At 42.2% G+C, this 24,287-nt stretch overlaps 1 protein-coding gene across 1 annotated transcript in view; it reads right to left on the reverse strand.

Annotated features, from left to right (window-relative positions):
- Positions 1-253: 253 nt before the first annotated feature.
- The window catches only part of LOC143962680 (dynein axonemal heavy chain 3-like), a 2,426,925-nt gene continuing 2,402,891 nt past the window's right edge, over positions 254-24,287 (reverse strand). The window contains exons 77-80 of the mRNA XM_077472045.1: positions 22,752-22,931; positions 22,538-22,648; positions 7,081-7,138; positions 254-1,849 (exon numbers count right to left, since the gene is read on the reverse strand). Coding sequence (XP_077328171.1) covers positions 1,704-1,849; positions 7,081-7,138; positions 22,538-22,648; positions 22,752-22,931 — 495 coding nt within the window. The 3' untranslated portion in view covers positions 254-1,703. The remainder of the gene's footprint in view (positions 1,850-7,080; positions 7,139-22,537; positions 22,649-22,751; positions 22,932-24,287) is intronic.

The raw sequence follows: 24,287 nt of genomic DNA on the forward strand, positions 1-24,287 counted from the left end.
TCAGAAGTTCTGAAATGCATCCCATTTTGATGACTATTTCCAGCTTGCGGTCCACGCTGGTTGTCATCCCCCTCTGCTGATGTCGCTTCCGGAATCCTCTGCTTTTCACTGATCCTGACAGTGTGATTGTTCTATTAGTGTCTCCAGAGCCGTAGGATGTCCTTCTGCGGGCCACCCTGGGGCCTTCCGCTGCTATACACTGACATCGTTGGGATTTTTTAAACACACTGGGGACCCCTTTTATGCTGGACCACCTGCTTTATGAATAAATGGCATGCCTTCATACACTGCAGATCCTGTAAGCGTTTTTAACCCTTTTTGGGGATAGTAAAAGTTTTTAATTCTGCACTTAGAGGCGCCTTTTTGCTTCTGTTTGTTTTCTAGAGATTGCTCCTCTCTGCGAGTGCAGCCCTGAGTGCTGAAGAACACATATACATATTGGATCGTCCTATTTTTTTATATATAGACATTTTTTAGATATAGGCATTTTTTGCTTGTCCTTTCACTCGGAGCACCCTTAAATATACGTTCACCTGGATTTTGTACACACAATGTGGGGTTGCATTCTCTGCGAGTGCAGCCCTGAGTGCTGAAGAACACATATACATATTGGATCGTCCTATTTTTTTTATATATAGACATTTTTTAGATATAGACATTTTCTGCTTGTCCTTTCACTCAGAGCGCCCTTATATATACTTTCACCTGGATTTTGTACACACAATGTGAGGTTGCATTCTTTGCGGCTGTTGAGGATCATATTATAATAAAAGTTTTTATGCCTGGAGTTTGGCTTTAAATAATACAGCTCATTCAGCAGCAGTAACTAACATGGGAGGCAGACATAAATAGACAAGTAATATATATAGTGCTGTGAAAGGCAGGTGTGAAAGTAGCAGTGGGTTTGATATTATTCACTACATGCAGATGTATTCATTTCACCCAGAGTTTGCCAAGAATTATTGAATATTCAGGATTGATTTTGACAGGGGTTAGTCTTTTGTAGGTCTTAGGGTGCCTTAACCATCTGATTGTGTAGCTTGCTAAAATCCTAATTTAAATTCCAGGGTATTAAAAAAATGACTATTTTCATAGTGAGCATCTAAAAATGTGGCATTGTAGTAGTCATCTCTCTTTTCCAGCAACAGCAGAATATATATATATATATATATATATATATATATATAAATATTTCGCTTGTATTTGAGAAATGAACATTGGATACAAGAATGGCCAGCAAGGTGAAGAATGCTGATGGGTATGAGCAAGAAATGTTTCCAGATAAGAAGGCTGCTTGTAAGTAGGCATCTGTCTAGTATTATATGCAGGCAGCAATGACAGCCATGTGTTGCTGAAGTGATTTTATGCCCTCCCAAGGCACAAACAGGTCTGATTGTAGGACAGTTTAACTGTGCAGGCTGGCAGGGTGCCACAACCTGTAGATGTCTTGGAACTTTGAGGACAAAAAAAATATTTTCAGGTCTCCAAAGTATCACAAATCTCCACCTTGGTAAAATCAGTATGTTATAAATCTTGACTTTGGCAGAATGATTTGGTCTTTTCTAGTCATGATTTACATCGTCAGACATCTATTGTTTAAATAATGCTATCCTGAGATTTCTCATCTTTAGCAGGTACTAATATTGTGTGTGATAATAACAAACTATGAGGATGAAAAGACATATTTAAAATTGTACAGCAATCTAATAATCTAGTTGACAGAGGCACGCCACTCCTCTGTTCACCCAGTGATTTGGAGGTTTATCTGTTGCCAAGTTGAAACTAAGAACATAGTTTGTAGAATGTCCAGTTGTGGAAAGCTCTCCACGTCGAGCACTGGTCTTGTAGACTGTAGAGAAGGAAAAATAATTGAAATAACTGTAATATGACTGCAGTGGTTATAGGTATGCTAGGGATTGTAAAGTTTAACTTAGGCCGCGTACACACGGGCGGACTGTCTGACGGACTTGGTCCGCTGAAACGTGTTTCAGCGGACAGTCCGCTCGTGTGTGGGCTTCAGCTGACTTTTTCAGCGGACAGTCTGGCGGACTAAGTCTTTCGGAATTTCCGTAATATTGTCCGTCCAACTTTGGTTTCAGCGGACAGTCCGCTCGTGTGTAGGCAAGTTGGACGGACTAAGTATGGCGCATGCTCAGAAAGGATTTACACAGCCGAAGGTTGCATTGCAGTGTATTGGACGTCGTATTTTTAGTCCCGTCGTACGTGCTGTACACGTCATCGCGCAAGCTTTCAGCGGACTGTCTGTTCATCGTGTGTGGTCAAGTCCGTTCATTCAAAAGTAGGACGGACTGTCTGTCGGATTGTCTGACGGACTTAGTTGGCCAGACAGTCCGCCCGTGTGTACGCGGCCTTAGAGTAAAAAAAAACAACACATTTATATTGTGAAAGTATACCAAAAACAGTACTGGAACTGCTTCCGTTCCCTTCTCTTGCTTCATAACACTAAGTGAATGTCTCAACATTCATGTGAGTATAATTAATAAAACCTGTAATGTTCATAATATGTGTGTAATAGATTTCTTGTTGCCTTTCACTGGGTGAATGTAACATTCAGTCTTAGAAGAAAAATCGCTAGAACATTTGACCATGACATTTAACAAATCCCAATAGAGAAAATAGCCTAACACTATAGGTTATGAACATTTAGGCTGGGTTCACACTGCTGCGGGGGGAGATCCGGATGTGATTCGCACCGCAAATCACATCCGATCTCCGTAGCGATGCGAGTTCAGCCATACTATCTGAATTCGCATCGCTCCCGCAGCAAACTCGCACGGGACCCTTTTTTTGGTCCGCAACAGAATCCTGTGCGAGTCGGCAGATCGCACTGCGATATGCGGACGGATCTGGGGGTGTCATTAACATATCATTGACACTCCCAGCCATCCGCATAGGGCAGTGTGAACTGCCGGCGGGAGGTGTGCGATGCGGGAAAACGCCGCGGATTTGCGGCGTTCCCACATCGCTGTGGTGTGAACCCGGCCTTAACCAGCAGGAAAAATATCATAAGGAAGACTAACACACTGTGTACCGTTTATGGAGAATCCTGTGTGAATGACAGAACACATGGGTGTTTGAACAAGCAAAGCTGTAGCTGCAGTGTGAAGTGAAACATTTTGCAGTGGTGTTATTACCCTGCTAAATTTGACAGCTTCCTCCTGATAGTTAGGGAGCTGGAACCTGTTGGTGCCCTAACAACCTGTGACTGATGCCTGCCTGGCACATTCAGCTATCAGCCAGGGATTCCTGACTGACAGGTGAATGTAAAAAACATTGGGGATAGTGTAAAAAACAAACAGTGTGAGGTCCCAACAAAAATTCACACCAGGCCTTTTAAGTCTGATATGGGCGGTGCCCCAAGAAAAAAAATGGCATTGGGCCCCCCTCAAATTCTATACCAGACCCTTCAAGTCTAGCACGTATTTTAAGAAAAAAGTGTGAGGTTTCCCTTTTACCCCCTATACCAAGGGTCTGATATAGACTTTAGGGGGAGCCTCACACCTTTTTCTTGTTTTTTTTGGGGTAAAGCTATCCCTTAAAAGCCATACCAGGATCAAAGGGTCTAGTATGGAATTTGGGGGGAACCCATGTCATTTTTTGACGAGTTCCCCTTTTTCTTTTGTTCTTTTTTTCCACATTATTCCTACTGTTGGTGTACATTCACCTGTCAGTCAGGATTTCCCTGTTGACAGCTAAATGTGTCGGCTAGGGATGAGGCAGGTTTTGGTTCCCTAACAACCAGGGGGAAGCTGCCACATTTAACAGTAGTAATAATACAACTGAAAGCTAGAGGTCCATTCTGCCAGACACCCATTTATTTGGCTAGTTTCACAAAATTGTCCATAGACTATACACAGTGCAGAAGTCTCCCTCATATTTTTTCTCCTGCTGGTTGAATGTTCTTAGACCATAGTGTTAAAGTAATTGTAAAGTCTGTTTTTTTTTTTTTTTGCTAAAAATAATAAATATGTTATCCTTACCTACTCTGTTGCAGTCGATTTTCACAGGGCATCCTGGATCCTCCTCTTCTCAGCTCTCCTGGTCCCTCCCTCCTAGCAAGTGCCCCCACAGCAAGCAGCTTGCTATAGGGGCATCTGAGCTGAGCTGAAGCTCCCTGTATTCATTCAGACATTGAGCTTCGGCAAAGCCCGCCCAGCCCCCTTTCTCTCCTCATTGGCTGACTGAATTTGATTGACAGCAACGGGAGCCAATGGTGCTGCACTGCTGTTCAGCCAATGAGGAGAGGAGTCCTGGGCAGCCGCGACAATCCTACAACATCGCTGGATAGAGATGGGGCACAACTAAGTATTAGGGACACTGGGGGGGCTGCTGCACCAAAAAGCCTTCTGACTTTACAAGCACTTTAAGTTATTTTCTTTTTTGGTGAATGGTAACTTTTATGGTCAAATGTTTTTAAAGCTATTTTCAAATATTAGGAAATGTTACATTCACCTGGTGAAATGCAACAAGGAAACTGTTATACTCATATTACAAACATTACATTGTTCTTTACATTTGCATGAATGTTGAGATCAAAGTCAATTCTTTATAATTAGATATCAAATGTATTTTTTCTTTTTTCTGGACTCTCTCACACTTGCTAAACTAATCACGATGCAACTTTGTGCACCTGTGTCTCCGTTGGGAGGTTTCCCTTACTTCCTGTGTAGTCACAAGGATAGGAAAAAAAATAGGGATACAGGCTCAAAAAAAAAATGAGACAGATGTGCTAACCCTTTCCTAATATATCCAAAACAAAAAAAAGTGAGTTTAGAATATACAGTGCCTTGAAAAAGTATTCATACCCCTTGAAATTTCCCAAATTTTGTCATGTTACAACTAAAAACTTAAATGTATTTTATTGGAATTTTATGTGGTAGACCAACACAAAGTGGCACATAATTATGAAGTGGGAGGAAAACGATAAATGTTTTCAAAATCTTTTACAAATAAATATCTAAAAAGTGTGACATGCATTTGTATTCAGCCGCCTTTATGCAAAACAAAAAAAAGTGAGTTTAGAATATATAGTGCCTTAAAAAAGTATTCATACCCCTTGAAATTTCCCAAATGATATCATGTTACCGTATGTATTTTATTGAGATTTTATGTGGTAGACCAACACAAAAGAAGTTATTTACGAAAGGCAAATCTACTTGAAAGTGCATTGAATGTGCACTTGGAATTGCAGTCACCCTAAATCTAAGGGGTAGATCTGAAATGAGTGGAAGCTCTGCTGATTTTATCATCCAATCATGTGCAAGCTAAAATGCTGTTTTTTATTTTCCTTGCATGTCCCCCTAGGATCTAGAGCGACCGCACTTTCAGTGCACTTTCAAGAGTACTTGCAGTGCAAAGTGGATTTTACTTTAGTAAATAACCCCCAAAGTGTCACATAATTATGAAGTGGAAGGAAAATGATAAATGGTTTTCAGATTTTTTTACCAATAAATATCTGAAAAGTGTGGCGTGCATTTTTTATTCAGCCTCCTTTACTCTGATACCTTTAACTAGAATCTAGTGGAACCAATTGCCTTTAGAAGTCACCTAATTAGTAAATAGAGTCCACCTGTGTGTAATTTAATCTCAGTATAAATACAGCTGTTCTGTGAAGCCCTCAGAGGTTTGTTAGAGAACAAACAGCATCATGAAGGCCAAGGAACACACCAGTCAGGTAAGGGATAAAGTTGTGGAGAAGTTTAAAGCAGGGGTAGGTTATAAATAAATATCTCAAGCTTTGAACATCTCATGGAGCACTGTTCAATCCATCATCCAAAAATGGATAGAGTATGGCACAACTGCAAACCTACCAAGACATGGCAGTCCACCCAAGCTGACAGGCTGGGCAAGAAAAGCATTAATCAAAGAAGCAGCCAAGAGGCCCATGGTAACTCTGGGGGAGCTACAGAGATCCACAGCTCAGGTGGGATAATCTGTCCACAGGACAATTATTAGCTGTGCACTCCACAAATCTGGCCTTTATGGAAGAGTGGGAAGAAAAAATATATTTTTGAAAGAAAGCCATAAGAAGTTCGCAGAAATTTGCAGATTGTGAGAAGCCATGTGGGGGACACAGCAAACATGTGGAAGAAGGTGCTCTGGTCAGATGAGACCAAAATTGAACTTTTTGGCCTAAAAGCAAAACGCTATGTGTGGCAGAAAACGAAACACTGCACATCACCCTGATCACACCATCCCCATTGTGAAACATAGTGGTAGCAGCATCATGTTGTGGGGATGTTTTTCTTCAGCAGGGACAAGGAAGCTATTCAGAGTTGATGGGAAAATGGATGGAGCCAAATACAGGGTAATCTTAAAAGATAACCTGTTAGAGTATGGAAAAGATTTGAGACCGGGGCGGAGGTTCACCTTCCAGCAGGATAATGACCCTAAACATACAGCCAGAGCTACAATGGAATGGTTTAGATGAAAGCATATTCATGTGTTAGAATGGCCCAGTCAAAGCCCAGACCTAAATCCAATTGAGAATCTGTGGCAAGACTTGAAAATTGCTGTTCACAGATGCTCTCCATACAATCTGACAGAGCTTAAGCTATTTTTCAAAGAAGGATGTGCAAAAATGTCACTCTCTAGATGTGCAAAACTAGTAGAGACATACTCCAAAAGACTTGCAGCTGTAATTGCAGCGAAAGGAGGTTCTGCAAAGTATTGACCCAGGGGAGCTGAATACAAATGCACGCCACACTTTTCACATGTCTATTTGTAAAACAGTTTGAAAACCATTTATCATTTCACATCCACTTCACAACTCAGGTGGGATAATCTGTCCACAGGACAATACGTGTGCCACTTTGTGTTGGTCTATCATCTAAATCCCAATAAAATGTATTTATGTTTTTGGTTGTAACATGAAAAAATTTGGAAAATTTAAAGGGGTGTGAATACTTTTTTAAGGCATTGTAGTTCAGGTTAATTAGCTGGTATAAAATATCCAGCCTAAAATGAAGTAGACAAATAAGACAATTTGGTTTATATACATTTAAAATCAATATGTATGTGCCTATCCTGTGTTATACATTTTAAAAACACTTAATGTACCTGGGCATCGATAAAAGGAATCAATTTCATCCATCTTTTCTCCAGGAATAAGCCATATCTTTTGCAGCTTGTAAAGGAAAGTTCTCAGCAGGGTGATATGAATGTTGATATATACCATAATAAACTGTGCAGGTTAAATGTGCACCATAACAGTGATAATATGAGTCAGAGTGTATGAACGTGGTCAATTATGTACTAAATCAGCTTCAACACCATGAACTCATGACAATAAATCTGTTAATCTGTATTAAGCAGAAAGCTTTGTATGCGGTAGCAAACAATAAAATATGCGGTACATGCATGAAATTATAACATTTATTAACTCTATGTTTGGCGATGTAAAATATTTGCATCAAACAAATAGTGTAGCGCTAAACAAATGTGACTAAGTGAAAAAATTGCAACAAAGCACCTCAAATAAGCTAAGGTTAAACTAAAACTCAGAGGGTAGTCATCAGTGCTTGAACATGAGGGAAAAAAGAAAAGAGGAAGCTCCACATGGTGCAGGTCAACCAAAAATGGTATATTGTAAATAAAAATACCGTACAATGGAACGTAGGATATGGGATAAAAGTTATCACAAAAAATGTCATAAAAGCGTGGGAAGCAGGAGGTGCTGGGCCGATGCGTTTCAACTAACTAGTTTTCAACTGGGGCATATCCTGGAGACTTGAAGACTAGTTCGTCGAAACGCATTGGGACAGCACCTCCTGCATCCCATACCCGCATGCTCGGAAGCAAGGACAAGCAGGAAGTGGTCGGTCTTGTAAACTAGTGTTCATAATGGAGAATTAACATTCGTGATGCAGCGAATTATGAAATCTCGAAAAGCGCACATTCTCTTCTTCTTTAATGGGATAATAATGAAGCTGCTTTGTTGGTGATACTGATGGAGTTATGCCAAATGTATTTCCAAAGGCTTTTTTTTCTAGTGATATCGAGAATAATATTATTATGGTTGTTATGCTTGTTATTATTTTGTTATTTTTTTATTTTTTTTGGGCAAGTTACCACAACACCATTATCCCGTAGTTTTTAATTTTACCTTCTATTTTTTTTTTTAAAGGTAACTGCCTCCTCCGAAACTGTCATTTGAAGTAAAACACATAACAAGTATTATTCTACAATTTTTTTTATTGTGCATTAAAAAAAGCAAAAAAATTTAATTAGAGATGCTATCTGCCATCCAGATATAAAGAACTTAACCAAAAAGTGCAATCTATGCATACAAAACATAGAAAATATAACAAATAAAATCATTATTTCAAAACAAAAAAAAAGGAAATTAGTGATTGGTGAAGGGCTGAACATCCCCAATCCAGTGGCCTTGTTGGGGGTCTTGTGGCTGGTATTACCACTGTCCGCCATGCTGCTGTGGTGGGTGGGGTGGCTGTGGGGGTGGAGCCTCAAAATCAGAAATGTGAGTTTTTTCCAAAATTTGGCCTCTCCCCCCTTGTTGAGGAACTGCAGGATGAGTCCTTCACAACAATGGATGGTGGTATGTCAGGCTGGGCAACAGACACTTCAGGCAGGGCATTAGTTACATCAGGGCAGACAGCGGGCACATCAGAGCAAATCGCGGGCTCCGGGTCATCGAGCTGGGCAGCAGGCATGGGTACTTCAGGCTGGGCAGCAGATAGCGACACCTCAGGTCGTCACGCTGGGCAGCAGGCTCCGGGTCATCGAGCTGAGCAGCAGGCCCGGGTCGTCGGGCTGGGCAGCAGGCTCCTGGTCGTCGGGCTCCGGGTCATCGAGCTGAGCAGCAAGCTCCAGGTCATCGAGCTGGGCAGCAGGGCAGACTCCCTGGAGGATGGAGCGGAGTAGAACCTGGATGAAGATGCGGAACGAGAAGAGCGGAGGAAGAAGAAGATGGAGAAGAATAAGATGGAGAGGAAGAAGATGGAGGAAGAAGAAGAACACCGAAGGAAGACCAGAAGAAAGAAGATGGGAAAAGAAGTGGAAAGAAGAAGAAATTAATAGAGGACTTGTCAAAAACCATCTCTTGTATTTTTTAACCTTTTTGACACTTTTTTGGGAAATGGCAGGGGTACATTTGTACCCCATTACTAATTCACACGGGGCAGGATCTGGGGGTCCCCTTGTTAAAGAGGACTTCCAGATTCCGATAAGCCCCCCACCCACAGACCCCCACAACCATCGGGGAAGGGTTGTGGTGATGAGGCCCTTCTCCCCATCAAAATGGGGACAAGGTGCTTTGGGGGGCCGCTACCCCAAAGCACCCTCCCAATGTTGAGGGCATGTGGCCTGGTATGTTTCAGGAGGGGGGCGCTCTCTCATCCCCCCTCTTTTCCCACGGTCTGCCAGGTTGCGTGCTCGGATAAGGGTCTGGTATGGATTTTTGAGGGGACCCCACACCATTTTTTAAAAATATTTTGGTGCGGGGTTCCCCTTAAAATCTATACCAGACCTGAAGGGCCTGGTGTGGAATTTAGGGGGACCCCCACGCATTTTTTTTCAAGATTTTATTCAAGTAGTCTCAACTCTTGGCCTTTCAGAGACAGGGCAGCTCCCAGTACAGGTCAATGAATTGTGGCAAAAATCAGTCGCAGTAAATTTATCTATCATGATTAGGGAAGAGCTTGGTGTTCGACTCGAATGCATGTTCGACTCGAACATTGGACTTCGTCTGTTCGGCGAATTCAGAACTTTGTGGATCATTTTCACCAAATTTGTGTGGCACGAATGGCCCACAATGCACTACGCCATCGCAGTGCATTGCTGGCTCATGATTGGCCAAGCATGCACTGTGACCCCACATGCTTGGCCAATCACAGCACCGGCAGCGAGGAGAGCCATAATTGTGTGTTCTGGCGTGTAGGGAAAGAGCAAGATAGGCAGGGACAGTGTGTTCTTTTCTCAGGCATCTGCAGGAGTTAAAGTGGGTGTTGTGTGCCTCCAGCACAGTATACACCTGTATCTACCCTTTTTTTGCTGGTGTTCTCTAATACAGGCATCTGCAGGAGTTAGTGGGTGTTGTGTGCCTCCAGCACAGCCCAGTAAACACCTGTATCTACCCTTTTATGTTGGTGTTCTCTAATACAGGCATCTGCAGGAGTTAGTGGGTGTTGTGTGCCTCCAGCACAGCACAGTATACACTTGTATCTACCCTTTATTGCTAGTTTTCTCTAATACAGGCATCTGCAGGAGTTAAAGTGGGTGTTGTGTGCCTTCAGCACAGTATACACCTGAAGATACCCCTTATTGCTGGTGTTGTCTGTTGCATATCTTGCATATTAGCCTCTAAAATTAGCACTTTTGATTTTGAACGTTCGAGTCCCGTAGACTTTAATAGGGTTCCAAAGTTCGTACAAATTTTCGGTCCGTTCGGAGGTTCTGGTGCGAACCGAACCGGGGGGTGTACGCACGGCCGTCTTTAAGGCAGGGCAAAAGGGGCAGCTGCCCTGGGCCCTGTCATTGTTGTGGGGCCCAAAGCAGCTGCCTCATACTTGCCAACTATCCCAGTTTAAATTTCCTTGTCCCTTGAAGTTTTAGCCCTGTTGTTGTGTACAGATCACTCACCAGCAGAACCTGTGTTTACATGTAAATAACTGGCATTCATATGTAAATAGCAGTGGCATTACTAAGCAAAGAGCTGTGGCCATCTGCATTGATATGTAAATAAAGGTGGCATTCATATGTATATCATGCTTCCTTGCAGTGAGAAGATGATGTGATGTAACCTCTAGCAATCAATGAGCAGTATTACTGTACAGTAATCTCTAGCAACTAATTAACAAGCAGAAATCATTTGCTGTAACCTCTAGCAACGAATCAGTGAGCCGTAATGTGTGCTGTAACTTCTAGCAACCAGTCAGTAAGCAGTAATGATATGTTGCAACCTCTGGCAACCAATCACAATTGCTGCCTGATCTGATACAGTAAACTGATTTTAAGTCCAGCTTCTATTTATTGTATGTCTCAGAGCAGGTGGAAAGTGAAATTGCATGGGAGGGGGCCCCCAAATTTTTTTTTGCCCGGGGTCCAATCAATATTAAAGACGGCCCTGGGTGTACGGCTCATCCCTAGTCATGATAAATCATATGATGCCTGCAAGGCAGAACACAAGACAAAACATAATTTCTGGCTTAACTCATAAACTGCTCCCAATCTAGGCTTCGATCTAAGCAGTATTAGCCACTAACCACCTATGCCCCAATTTCCAATTGTCTCCTCGTTTTTTGACTCCTTTCGTGTGTTGGCGATGGCAATCGTTCGTCCTCCACTCTAAGATCATTCCTACGGCCATTCCATCGACCGTGCATTATGGCTTTATATACACTGTGCATGCGGTGTGCTGTCTCTTTTCCATGAGACACACACGGTGGAACATTCGGGAGGGACAACATGGTGGATTTGGCAGATTCCAGGCAGCCCTGCAGTGGTGGAGCTCATAGGAGGCATAAGACAACCCCCATGAGCACGGATGCGATGGTGGAGATGGTGTGCATCCTAGAGAAGAACGATACGACTGAAAGCTGCGCAATTACGAAAGGCCCAATGATCAAAGGACCAAACCAGATGGAGTACATACATCAGATCATAATAAAAAGTAAGCAAGATTTGTAGCTAATTAATATGTATATGTGTAAATTAGCTGTCTCTATATGTACTCTCTCCAAGTAGCTCTAGAGAATTATATATAAGGTCATTTACAATTAGGGATGGCCGAACTGTTCGCCCAGCGGTCGTTTCGCGGCAAATTTTGCGTGTTCGCGAATCGCCCGATCGGCAGACTATTGCCGCTGTTCGCCCAAAAGAACTTGACCCATGATGACACATCCATCATGGGGTACAGGACAGCCAATTGAGACATTTCAGCACATGGACAATTGGACATACCCCCTACCTTATAAATAGACCTGATCTGGCGGCCATTTTACATTCTGTCTTATGTCAGTGTAGGGAGAGGTTGCTGTGTGGAGCAAGGACAGACTGTAGTGACAGAAATCGCTAGCTATTAGGTCCACAAAAGTCCTTTTAAGGACTGGTATAGGTGTAGTACAGTATATAGGGTTCGGTGAACATGAATTACTAAATGTTACTACACTGTGCAAACCCTGCCCTGAGCATACAGAAATAGAGAAAAATAATTAATAGTTTGTATCGAAATAAATTAACACAAATTATTGTATAGTGCATGTACATTATACATTATATTATGTTCTCAGGAGCTTTCACAGTGGTGTTGGTAACAATGTTTTTAGGAAGTGGACATTGTTTGATAGAACTTGAAACAATTCATTTGATTCTCGTTATTTGTTTATTTATTTTTAGTGTTGAATAATATTTAGTCACAGGGTATTTTTTTCAACAGATCGTATATATTTGCTATCACTATTCATCTGGTGACATGCACTATACAATAATTTGTGTTAATTGATTTCGATACAAACTATTAATTATTTTTCTCTATTTCTGTATGCTCAGGGCAGGGTTTGCACAGTGTAGTAACATTTGGTAATTCATGTTCACTGGACTGGGTCTATAGTATTTAATATTTTTGAATTCACTGGTGTGGATTTATATTCAGCGCTGCTTATTCTATTGTTTAGATAAGGAATACTGTACACATTTTGTTTTTATAAAGTGGCGGCTTAGCTTAAAGTTTTTTGTTCAGTGCAGTGGTGATACACAGTAGATGGGGAAAGAGTGAGTGTATCTTTGTTTTACAAGTATATAGGGTTCAGTGCACTGCTGTGCTGGTGATTGCAGCAGCCTGTCTTTTGTCAGTGTAGGGACAGGATGCTGTGTGCAGTAGGGAGAGACTGTAGTGACACAAATCACTAGCTATTAGGTCCACAAAAGTCCTTTTAAGGACTGGTATAGGTGTAGTACATTATATAGGGTTCAGTGCACTGCTGTGCGGGTGATTGCAGCTGCCGTTTGTCAGTGTAGGGACAGGACGCTGTGTGCAGCAGGGACAGTCAGTTTAATCACTAGCTAGCTATTACTATTAGGTCCACAAAGGTCCTTGTATAGGTGTACAATATATAGGGTGCTGGTGCATTGCTGTGCTGCAGATTACTGCTCGTGTCTGCAGCTGTCTTTTATCAGTGTAGCAGATGGACAGTCTGCAAATCACTAGCTACTAGGTCCACAAAGGTCCTTTTAAGGACTGGTATAGGTGTACAATATATAGGGTGCTGGTGCAGGGCTGTGCTGCAGATTACTGCTGGTTTCTGCAGCAGTCTTTTATCACTGTAGGGACTGAGATACAGTCTGCAAATCACTAGCTACTAGGTCCACAAAGGTCCTTTTAAGGACAAGTATAGGTGTACAATATATAGGGTGCTGGTGCAGGGCTGTGCTGCAGATTACTGCTGGTTTCTGCAGCAGTCTTTTATCAGTGTAGGGACTGAGGTACAGTCTGCAAATCACTAGCTACTAGGTCCACAAAAGTCCTTGTAAGGACTGGTATAGGTGTACAATATATAGGATTGTAAGGCACTGCTGCTGACTGCTGCCCTATTCTGCAGCAGTCTTTTATCAGTGTAGAGACTGAGGGACAGTCTGCAAATCACTAGCTACTAGGTCCACAAAGGTCCTTTTAAGGAATGGTATAGGTGTACAATATATAGGGTGCTGGTGCAGGGCTGTGCTGCAGATTACTTCTGGTTTCTGCAGCAGTCTTTTATCAGTGTAGGGACTGAGGTACAGTCTGCAAATCACTAGCTACTAGGTCCACAAAAGTCCTTGTAAGGACTGGTATAGGTGTACAATATATAGGGTGCTGGTGCAGGGCTGTGCTGCAGATAACGACTGGTTTCTGTAGCAGTCTTTTATCAGTGTAGGGACTGAGGTACAGTCTGCAAATCACTAGCTACTAGGTCAACAAAGGTCCTTGTAAGGACCGGTATAGGTGTAAAATATATAGGGTGCTGGTGCCAGTAATCTATATCGCGGTGCTGGTGTCAGTGCTCTATATCTCGGTGCTGGTGTCAGTGCTCTATATCTCGGTGCTGGTGTCAGTGCTCTATATCATGGTGCTGGTGTCAGTGCTCTATATCATGGTGCTGGTGTCAGTGCTCTCTATCTCGGTGCTGGTGTCAGTGCTCTCTATCTCGGTGCTGGTGTCAGTGCTCTATATAATGGTGCTGGTGTCAGTGCTCTATATCACAGTGCTGGTGTCAGTGCTCTATGTCACGGTGCTGGTGTCAGTTCTCTATATCACAGTGCTGGTGTCAGTGCTCTATATCATGGTGCTGGTGTCAGTGCTCTATATCATAGCACTGGTGTCAGTGCTCTATATCACGGGGCTGGTGTCAGTGCTCTATATAACGTTGCTGGTGTCAGTGTTGTATATCACGGTGCTGGTGTCAGTGCTCTATATCATGGTGCTGGTGTCAGTGCTCTATATCTCGGTGCTGGTGTCAGTGCTCTATATCTCGGTGCTGGTGTCAGTGCTCTATATCATGGTGCTGGTGTCAGTGCTCTATATCTCGGTGCTGGTGTCAGTGCTCTACATCACAGTGCTAGTATCAGTGCTCTCTATCACGGTGCTGGTGTCAGTGCTCTCTATCATGGTGCTGGTGATCATCTCCTGCACCCTCTTCATAGCCTACCCTGACCTTTCCTCTCCTCCATTGCCTTCATGCGCTCCTGAGTCCTGAATTGTCAAAATTTCACAAATAAAAAAAGAATGCTTGTAGTTGTCGATCCCAGATTCACTTTATACATGTGTTATGTCAGTGGCCATGTGGTGGGACTATGCGTGCACAGCTAGTAAGTATTTTGTGGCTGAAAATATGACCTGTAGGTTTTTAAGGTTCGCCTGCCATTAAAGTCAATGGGGCCCGTCGCAAACTTAGCGGTTTGAGAACTTTTGGCCGCGTTCGCGGCTCGCATTCGCGAAACGTCCCATCGGAAGTTCATCCATCTCTAATCAGTATAACTTTTTTAAAGGAGTATTTCCAGACAAAAAGCTAAGGTCCACTTATCATATTTCTCCCCCCCCCCCCCCTCTGATATCCCATTGTAAAAATGTTAGGGGGGGAGGGTTTGAGATGACTTTGGGAGCCCAAAAAAAAAACATCTGGCACTCTGGACCAGGATTGCATGCTGGAGAGGTTAGTGAAGGCAAATATGCATGCAGGCCAAAAAAGGAGCATTTTAAAAGCTTACAGCATGCATGAGGATAAAAGGGACATTCTCAGCATATTACAATCATGGTAATTAGGGAACGATGAAATAAGTACAATACATTAGCAAACATTAAATACATATAATGTGATGTTAAAGGATAAAACTTACCTTAATATAGTCCTTCTGCAGGACCTGAATCATGGCAGAACAGGTCTCTGGAATAATGATCCCCAGAGCCTGGGGGGAGATGCCTGTAGAGAACTTGAGGTCCTGTAGACTTCTCTCAGTCGCCAAGTACTGCTCCGGTGTGATGGCTTGCCGCATGCAGGTGTCCTACTTCATAATATAAGCTAACAGACAGTGAAAACGTGTTCAGTCATCCGGAGAAAGTTCCTGAAATCATCAGAGGATTATTCTCCTGGATCTCACGAAGCAAAGGCATGTGTGAGAATAGGTAATGCTAAAGTAACTAATTCTTGGTCCATGAACTCCTCCTCGCCCTGTTCATGGACTGGGCTTGGGTCACAGTATGAACCCCAACACTAAGCCCCAACACAGCACGAACTGTACGACGAGTACGTACCCGCAACATGGTTTCAAAATGGTCGGCTGGTCAGAACAAATTTGTGTGAATCGTCTCTAACCAAACTACTAACACAAGAAGGAGCCCAAAGGGTAGCACAGTGGCTATTGAACTTCATTTTTCTAGTCGGGTCATACGTGCTGTATGTCACTGCATTCTTGACAGTCAGACTTTGGTGTGATCATGTGTACGCAAGACAGTTTCAGCAGAATTCCATCGGAACTCCGTTGGAAAAACCTTCAGAGTTTTTTTCCGATGGGAAAACTGGTCGTGTGTACAGGACATTAAAATGTGGCCAACTTCTGCACTTTTTAGTCCTCCAAAAAATTATTATAGTTGAAAAGGCATAATGCTTTTTAACTTCATGCATTAGATCCATTAAGAACAAAAAAATTGTGTGTGCAGCATACCATAATAGTTAACTGAAGAAGATATTGTCACCTCATGTAGCAAATAAGGCACATTTGCACTATTGGAGCAAGTGGCCAAAATAAAGCCCATTTGTGAACATATTAGACAGATAAGAAATACAGACAACCGTAGTTCAAATGAAATATGAGTTTATGATCTCGAAATTATATTAGGCATAATCAGCTACAATTTGCTTCCAAGCCACTGCTCCTCTACCCACAAAATAATCAAGGTATTTCTGCCGTACATCTCTGTACATTTGTGAGGGCAATCCAGCATGGGCATTTTCAAGAGCCATCAGCATGCCCACAGACGGATGAGCTGCAGCCTCTTCAGCTGGGCCTGCCACTGCAGGGTCCACATCACTTGGCAGTGAGGCAAGGTAGCTAGTCGTATTCCAAAATGATGTAAAATACAACAGCACAGGACAACATGGTTGATCTTGTAGAGTGCCAGGTTGATTGGAGTCAAAAACAGCCTGAAACTACTCAAAGGGATGCCAAAGGCATTTTTGACCACCCTTCTGGCATGAGAGAGCCTGTAATTGAATATTCTCTGCTTTGGGTTGAGGTTCCTCATAAGAAACGGCTTCATCAGATGTTCCCCCAGAGCAAAGGCCTCATCTGCAACAAAAACAAAATCGAGGCCCTTAACATTCTCCTCAGCAGGTGGCAAGTTTAAGGTGCCATTCTGGAGCCGCTTGTAGAACTCTGCATAATCACTCCTCCATCAGAGTTGCGGCCGTTCTTCCCAACATCCAGATACAAAAACTCCTAGTTGGCAGACACTACAGCTAGCATGACTATGCTGCAAAAGCCCTTATAATTAAAATAATAGGAGCCAGAGTTGGGTGGTGGGACAATCTAGACTTGTTTGCCATCAATAACTCCACCACAGTTGGGAAAATCCCACTGATGGCGGAACTGGGCTGCAACGTCCTGCCATTGCTGTGGGTTTGAAGGAAACTGTGGATTAAAAAAATAAAAAAAATTACTACTTCTGCACATAACATTGCAAGCAGATTTGACACAAACATGCTTAGCCAACATAAGGAGAAAACTTAAATGAGTATTTAAATACAAAAGGGTAAGGTCAACTTATCTGATTCATCTCCCCCTCTGGTGGCCCATTAGCAAAATTTTAGGGTGGGGGGGAGGAAATGGGTAGATATTTTGGACAGGTATCCGTCTCCACATCAATGAGAGCTGTTTGCATAAATAATCTGAAAAAAAGGGAGAAGAACCCCCTATGTTTTGGACTTTCACGGCACGTACACAATTCAAAAGTGGAATAGAATAAAACAATATTTATTACACAAAATATATATGCATATTGAACAATCAAAAAACATATATGAAAATCAAAACATAATTAAAATACATGCAATGATATCCACATAGCGGTAACAGTCCTAAATGGAGAGTCACCCATATGACATAAGGTGGGCCAAGATGCTCAAAGACCCTATGCATTTCGGAGAAGTGTTGGTCTCCTTCATCAGGGGTAAATAAAGAGCAAAGGGTGCATTTCTGATAGGGAGCGCAAATAACAGGATGTTAGTGAAATAGACCAGCCAAAAGGAAATGGGGATACATATACAAATTGCTTACAATTACTTACATGAATGGTTACAGAAGTAGATGCATGTAATAAGAGTAATTAAAATAAATCAAGCAAATGTCATGCTTAGTATTCCAGTGCTCCAAAGTATATAGCATATAAATAGGGGAGCCCAGCAGGGGGACCCCAGTTCCCTGTCCATTGGAGTGGGATAGGTTATAAGGTGTATACCGAGGGGGCCACTGAGGCGTAAATGGCAGAAGACCCTGAAGAGAAAAGAAATGAAAAAAATGAAAAAAGGAGGAATGAGTAAGGTGTGAGAAAAAATATATATATATTGACAGAGCCTCTATGGTAGGACAGAGATCTCACGAGACATACAAAAACGATACGGATAGCCAGTGAGGGAAAAAGATAAGAGCAGGAATTACCTGGAGATATAGGCAGATGAGGAGCATGTGGATGTGGAGTGCCGACAAGCGAGCGGTCAAGCTGTATAAGGACAGAGCCCTCCAATCAGCTGGCGCAAACAATATTGCCACAGCTGATGGAGGGGGAAGAGGGACTGGGTCTGGTGCCATAACCCCTACGAGTAGTGAGAGCGGAGTCCCGCTATAGTGAGCATGCGCACAGCACCAGTGCCGGAACAGGGCTCCGCCCCTCAACCCACCGACAGCGCATGTCTGCTGGGGTTGGAAGATGGAGGGCGGCCGCTGTACAAGACAGGGGCCGGATCTCCTCCCAAGCTGCCATCGGAAGAACACCCAGCGGCTTGGTGTGTCGGGTGATCCCTAATCAGGACACCAAGCCAGAGGGGGAAGAAAAAAACAAAACAAACCAAGAGGAATGTCTATGGTTTGTTTGAAGTGCTCACCATAAAAGTATATGTGAGCAAAATTAATCAACATTGTAGAATAAATAAGTATATATCAATCAATTCTACATGGGACTTGATGGAATTATCGATCATACAATTTAAACAACCCAGAAAACTGGAAAACCAACCCAGCCGGAAACTGGAGGATAATCCAGGACAGCCCAAAGAACTATCTCTGCCTGATAGTAACTGCTCAAATGTGAGTTGAACTTTTAAGCACATTAAAGCCTTTTTAACCAAGTTATTACTCTTAGAGCGTCCCTTCTGCTCTCCTGAGCTGGCTACCGCTCTAAACTTGAGCTCTATGTGTTTTGCAGCCATATCAGCTTCATCAGTACAATATATATCAGAATCCCAGATGCATGTGGTTATTCAGGCATAACCATCAGCCCAAGATCCCCCAGAGGAGGATTTGAAAATTTAAAAACTATGCTAGCTAGTTTGGGGTGTTTCAGACTCTCCCCAAAACATCAATGATGTTCTTCATTTTTTGTTGAACATCATTGATGTTTTTCTGTATATTCTCTAAATCGTGATTGCACCCTGTTATCTCCCCAATGAGGATCTGGGCACTTTCAAATGTGATTCTTATTCCACATCACCTTAAAAAAACACACCATGTATTATAAATATGCAGACATACATTGATTAGCTTACCAGAAGCTGTGGTTTCCGACACTCACCTGTTGTGGTGACAATTTCGCCAACTTCAACAATCTCTCCTTCCTCCTCCTCCTCTGCTTCTGTTGTTGGTATTTCCCCTTCTTTGGGAGGTGTGGGGTCCCTGGTGTCCTCAGACGTCCCGAGTCTTCTCACCCCTATGAGAATGTAAAAAAGGAATACTTAGCATACAGAGGGCAGAAATAGGAATAGGAAACATTGCTTGGAAGTGTCGTACAATTGTGTTTTTTGGCAGAGTTCAAAGGTGAGAACATTATTTTTGACACTTTCTAAAGCTGGAATACTTACCTGTAGTGTGAAGAAATTTAGTCAAGTGCAAGTGGGCAAAACATCGTTTTTGGAGTGGGCTAACGAACAAAGTTTATTACGAACGATTGAACCCATGAACTTGAAAGTGGCCATTTTAAACTGTACAACATTAAATTAAAGCACATGGAGCAGTATGCAAGCAATAATAATAATATGAACACATGACAACTACTTACTTTTTTGAAGAACTCGTTTGATCCTTCTGTACTGATCGTGCTCCCTCAGTTTCAGGTCTGACCAGCGTTTTCTCAGTTGATCCTTGGATCGTCGTACCCCAAAATTCTTCTGAAGACTCTTCACAACTTTAGTTATGATCTTGGCCTTTCTGATATTTGGGTTTGGGTAAGGTCCATACTTCCCATCATAGTAGTTCCTCTTCAATATGTCTACCATCTCCAACATCTCTCCAAAAGACATATTTGAGGCCTTAAATCTTCTCCTCCAGGATCGGGACGTTTCAGGCTCCGGGCTTTCCTCGCCCCCCTCCTCGTTAGTGGAACTATTAGTGTGCACCTGCTGTGTCTCCGCCATGTGCTCTCCCCACTGTACCGAAAGAGAAGGGGTGGGGAATAGCCTAGAAAGAACATCAGGGGTGGGTGGAGTTTCACGCATGCGCACTGTATATAAAACGCAACACGTGTGTGTTGTACGTACGATCTGTGAGCAGAGTGAGGAGCTGATGCACCGATTGGGAAAATTTTTAACTTGGTACATCACTAGCCTATACTGCTTCTATATAGGCCTATGTTGGGACAAGATTAGGAGAGTTTAGCATGTCATTATTATTAGGGTTTGTCTTGTGTTGTGTCTTGCAGACAAGATGGATCCCTTCAAGGAAATTTTATGGGGCTATTCATTGATCTGCTCAGGGAGGTGCCCTGCCTGTGGCAGAAGAACCCCCTATATAAGGACCTAAGAAAGAGGAAGGCAGCGCTGGAGAAACTGCTTGCTTTGGTGAAGATCATGGTCCCCACTGCAGACATGACCTATGTGAAGGACAAAATTGGTGCCCTGAGGAGTATATATCTCAGGGAGCGAATGAAGCACCAGAAATCCCTGAGATCAGGAGATCCAGATGACATTTATGTCCCCAGGATGTTGTACTACGAGAGGCTGCATTTTCTGGCAGACCAGGGAGAACCCAGGCCACCACTCTACAGTCTTCCTTCAAGGCTTCCTTCACCCCCAGCTGAGGCTTCCGATGTCCAACCTGGGCCTTCCAGGCAGCAACATGTGGAGGGGCCCAGCTTGAGACAGGTATAGCATTGTTGAACATATTTCTTGTCGTACATTTAATGATGTTAACTAGATGTTATTATTGATCAGTAAGTTGTGATTTAACAAAGTGGTTTACATCTCAATAGACAGTAGTGACCAAAAATGATTGGGACAAGAATGAAAACTGCTGGGCTCAGAATGATAGTCTGTTCTATTTGGTAACATTCAATTTGCAACAGTCATGAGCACAAAATTGTGTGATTGATGACCAAAAAACTAAAACTATGTCCCATTTTCATACACAGGAAGACCTCAGCCGGGAGGAGGCTGTGGCAAGTGGCAGCCAGGAGGTCGACCATCGCCCTCCTCCTCCTCCTCCTGCCACAACTACAGGAGCCAAGCCACAGCCTGGAAGGAAGCCTGGAGGGAAGTGCCCAAGGAAGACCAGAGAGTGATGGCCTGAGTTCAGTCTGGTCTGACAGAAGATGCAGCCTCTTGTAGGACCACAGCCTGGGGACATAGATGGCATCTGCTCTTCCTGATCTCTTGGACTTCTGGACCAGACTGTTCTCCCTGAGATATGTACTCCTCAGGCCACCAATTTTGGATTTTCAAATTAGTTCATGTCTGCACTGGGGGCCAAATTGACCAGTTTCTCCAGCGTTGCCTTCCTGTTTGTTACTGACACCTAAATAAAGTTTTTTTTTGTTGAAGAAATACTTGTCTATGTGTTTTACTTCAAAAAGGACAGTTTATTTGTGAGTAGGCAGGTACATTTCAAAAATACAAAGTCAAATGAATAACAAGGGGCACCAACACCAAACAACCTCCTGTATATTAAAAAAGAAAACAATAAATTGAAAAGATAATAATGGTGTTGTGGTACGTTGACACACAAAACACACCAAAAAAATGCAAAGATGAGCAAACTGTCAAAAAAAGAGATATTGATTAAAAAAACCAACCACAAAATTATAAAAAAAAAAGATTGGGGAGATGTGACGAATTAAAATATTGTATTGCTGAAATGAGTAAAAAGAATAAAGAAATAAGTTTTGGAGAAGTGTGTGTGAATATGAGCAGCAAAACAACTTCATTCTTGTAGCATTGTAAAGAAAAAGAGAATGCGCTGCATTAAACAATTTTTAACATTGCGGCGTGACGAATGTGCTATATCGATTACGAGCAGTAGTTTTACCTGACCGAGTGCTTCCGTCTCAGAATTTTATTGTGAGCATGCGTGGCACCTTGTCCGTTGGACTAGGCTACACACGATCAGAACTGACGCGATCGGATCATGTTGTCGGAAAGTTTTATAGCCAAGCTCTCAAACTTGGTCTGTCGGATATTCTGACGGAGCCCACACACTGTCGGATTATCCGACAACACGGTCTGATCGGACATTTTCCATCGGAATATCCGACCGTATGTACAAGGACTTAGTGTATCAGGAAGATGTTCAAACACAACCACCATCAGGGACATGAAACATGTTAGATGGCTGCTTCCATGGCTGTAATGGATAGGCAGACTTAGTTCTGCTTTATAGAAAGTAAAGCCCAACAGTTGTTTTGTAAATGCTAATAAAAGAATACATCGTATAAGTAATTTTTGATATTGCCCATTTTTACTTTAATAGTTTTACCCTTGCAGAAAATTCATGATTGGCACATTTATATGTATAGAAAATAAATACACATATAAAAAAAGGATACAATAGGCATGCTTTCATACAAAATTTGAGGAAAAGATTCACTAATCACATGTTTTTCACGGTCCCACCTTGCTCCTTCCATGTAGAAGCCATTGATATATGTACCATCAGACTGCAATTAAAATAGAAGTTTGAAATATAGTAAAATACTACAATAAAACTAAACTAATAGCAGATAGCATTTTTACAATTTTTTTAAATTGCAAAAATATTACCGGTGATGAGTCAATTTCATTTGCATGATCATGATCTGTTATTCGAAACTGGAAGCCTAGTAAGTCTATGGGAATCTTGTATTTTCTGGCATAGTTTTGCAGTGCACCAGTCAGGAAAGACTGCGTAAAGTAAAAGCCAGAGATCCAGAAAACGTTTGGTGTTCCCCTTTCGATCCACTCCTAAGAAGACAAAATAAATAGTATCTCATTATTCGCCAATATTACCCCTTAAAGGCTAAGTTCTCATGTCCTGGATTTGCCCTGAAAGTTTTCATTTAGCTTTAAATAAAGAGACCTGTGAGTTCAGATGACCTTAGCTTAACAAATAAAGTACCCAATGAAGATAATCAAGGTTGTGTCAGGATGGAACCTTGAACTTGAAAAGGGGTAATCATTTACTAGGATACTAGTCAGTTATAAGAACCTTTGGAGAGTGCCTAGTGTCTACCCAAACCAAAGAGATTTCTGATTAATTAAAATTTGCAGCGCTGTGTTATATATATATACTATATACAGGTATAAACAAGTTGTGTCTAAAAAGTTTGGTAAATGGTATCAGAAAATAAACAAAACAAAAGATACAAACAAATTACCTTTTTTTGGCTTTCAAAATAATCACTATCCTTCACAGGACAATTTTGGCAATGTTCATACAGCTTTTAGAAACTGTCACAAAGGCCTCTTTAGGAATCAATCACAGAACCGCTGTCACACATTCTTGGATTGCCACCACGTCTGCAAAATGTGGTTTCTATCATTTTGCTTTCTGTTCGTCTGTCAGCTTGTTCGGCACAAACCAGGAACAGATCTTCCGTTTACCCAAATCTTCACAAACGATGGTTCCCACCATGTCCTCGCTAATGGCATAGTCCTCCACCATAAATCATAGAGTCAATCGCCAATCTCATGCCAGCATTTGTCCGACTAGCTCGATCATGTCTGGGGTTCTGCTTGTCGATGGCCGACCTGAACATGGTTCATCCTCAGTCGCAAACATATTTTCTGCTCATGGCTTCCATCCCGTACACTTGCACCAACATTTCATGTGTCTTTGTCTCTGTTAACTTGCTATTCACTCATTGCTCCATGACCCTACCTTGCACACTGACTACATTCAACTGCCCACAGTGGGTTTACCCTGGCACTTACGCATACTCCACGCTTCTCAACGCGTCTGTGGATAGCCATGTGCATGCGTGCACACCTGGTCCATGTTACCGTTGAGATATCGGACCATTCACCAAACTTTTTAGACACACCTTGTATATTTGGAACACTTATGGAATCATACCAAAATTCTAAATACATGCAAATACATACTATACAATACACAATAGTTTCAATCTAACCTGACAAGCTGTAATGCAGATTTTACAGCATTTGTAACCTGTATATTTTTGTTCTTAATCTAGCTTGGTCTCGGCACAAAACGATTAAATTATTAAAAGTAAATCTCAACCAGAAAGATTACAGATATTAATTGTTAATTATTCTGAGGCCAGTCACTCCAAGAAAAAAAAAATTAACTTGTGAGCT

Source organism: Lithobates pipiens, unplaced genomic scaffold, assembly GCF_037356315.1.
Source record: "Lithobates pipiens isolate NorthernLeopardFrog02 unplaced genomic scaffold, aLitPip1_a1.2 Scaffold_8, whole genome shotgun sequence".
Taxonomy (NCBI): domain Eukaryota; kingdom Metazoa; phylum Chordata; class Amphibia; order Anura; family Ranidae; genus Lithobates; species Lithobates pipiens.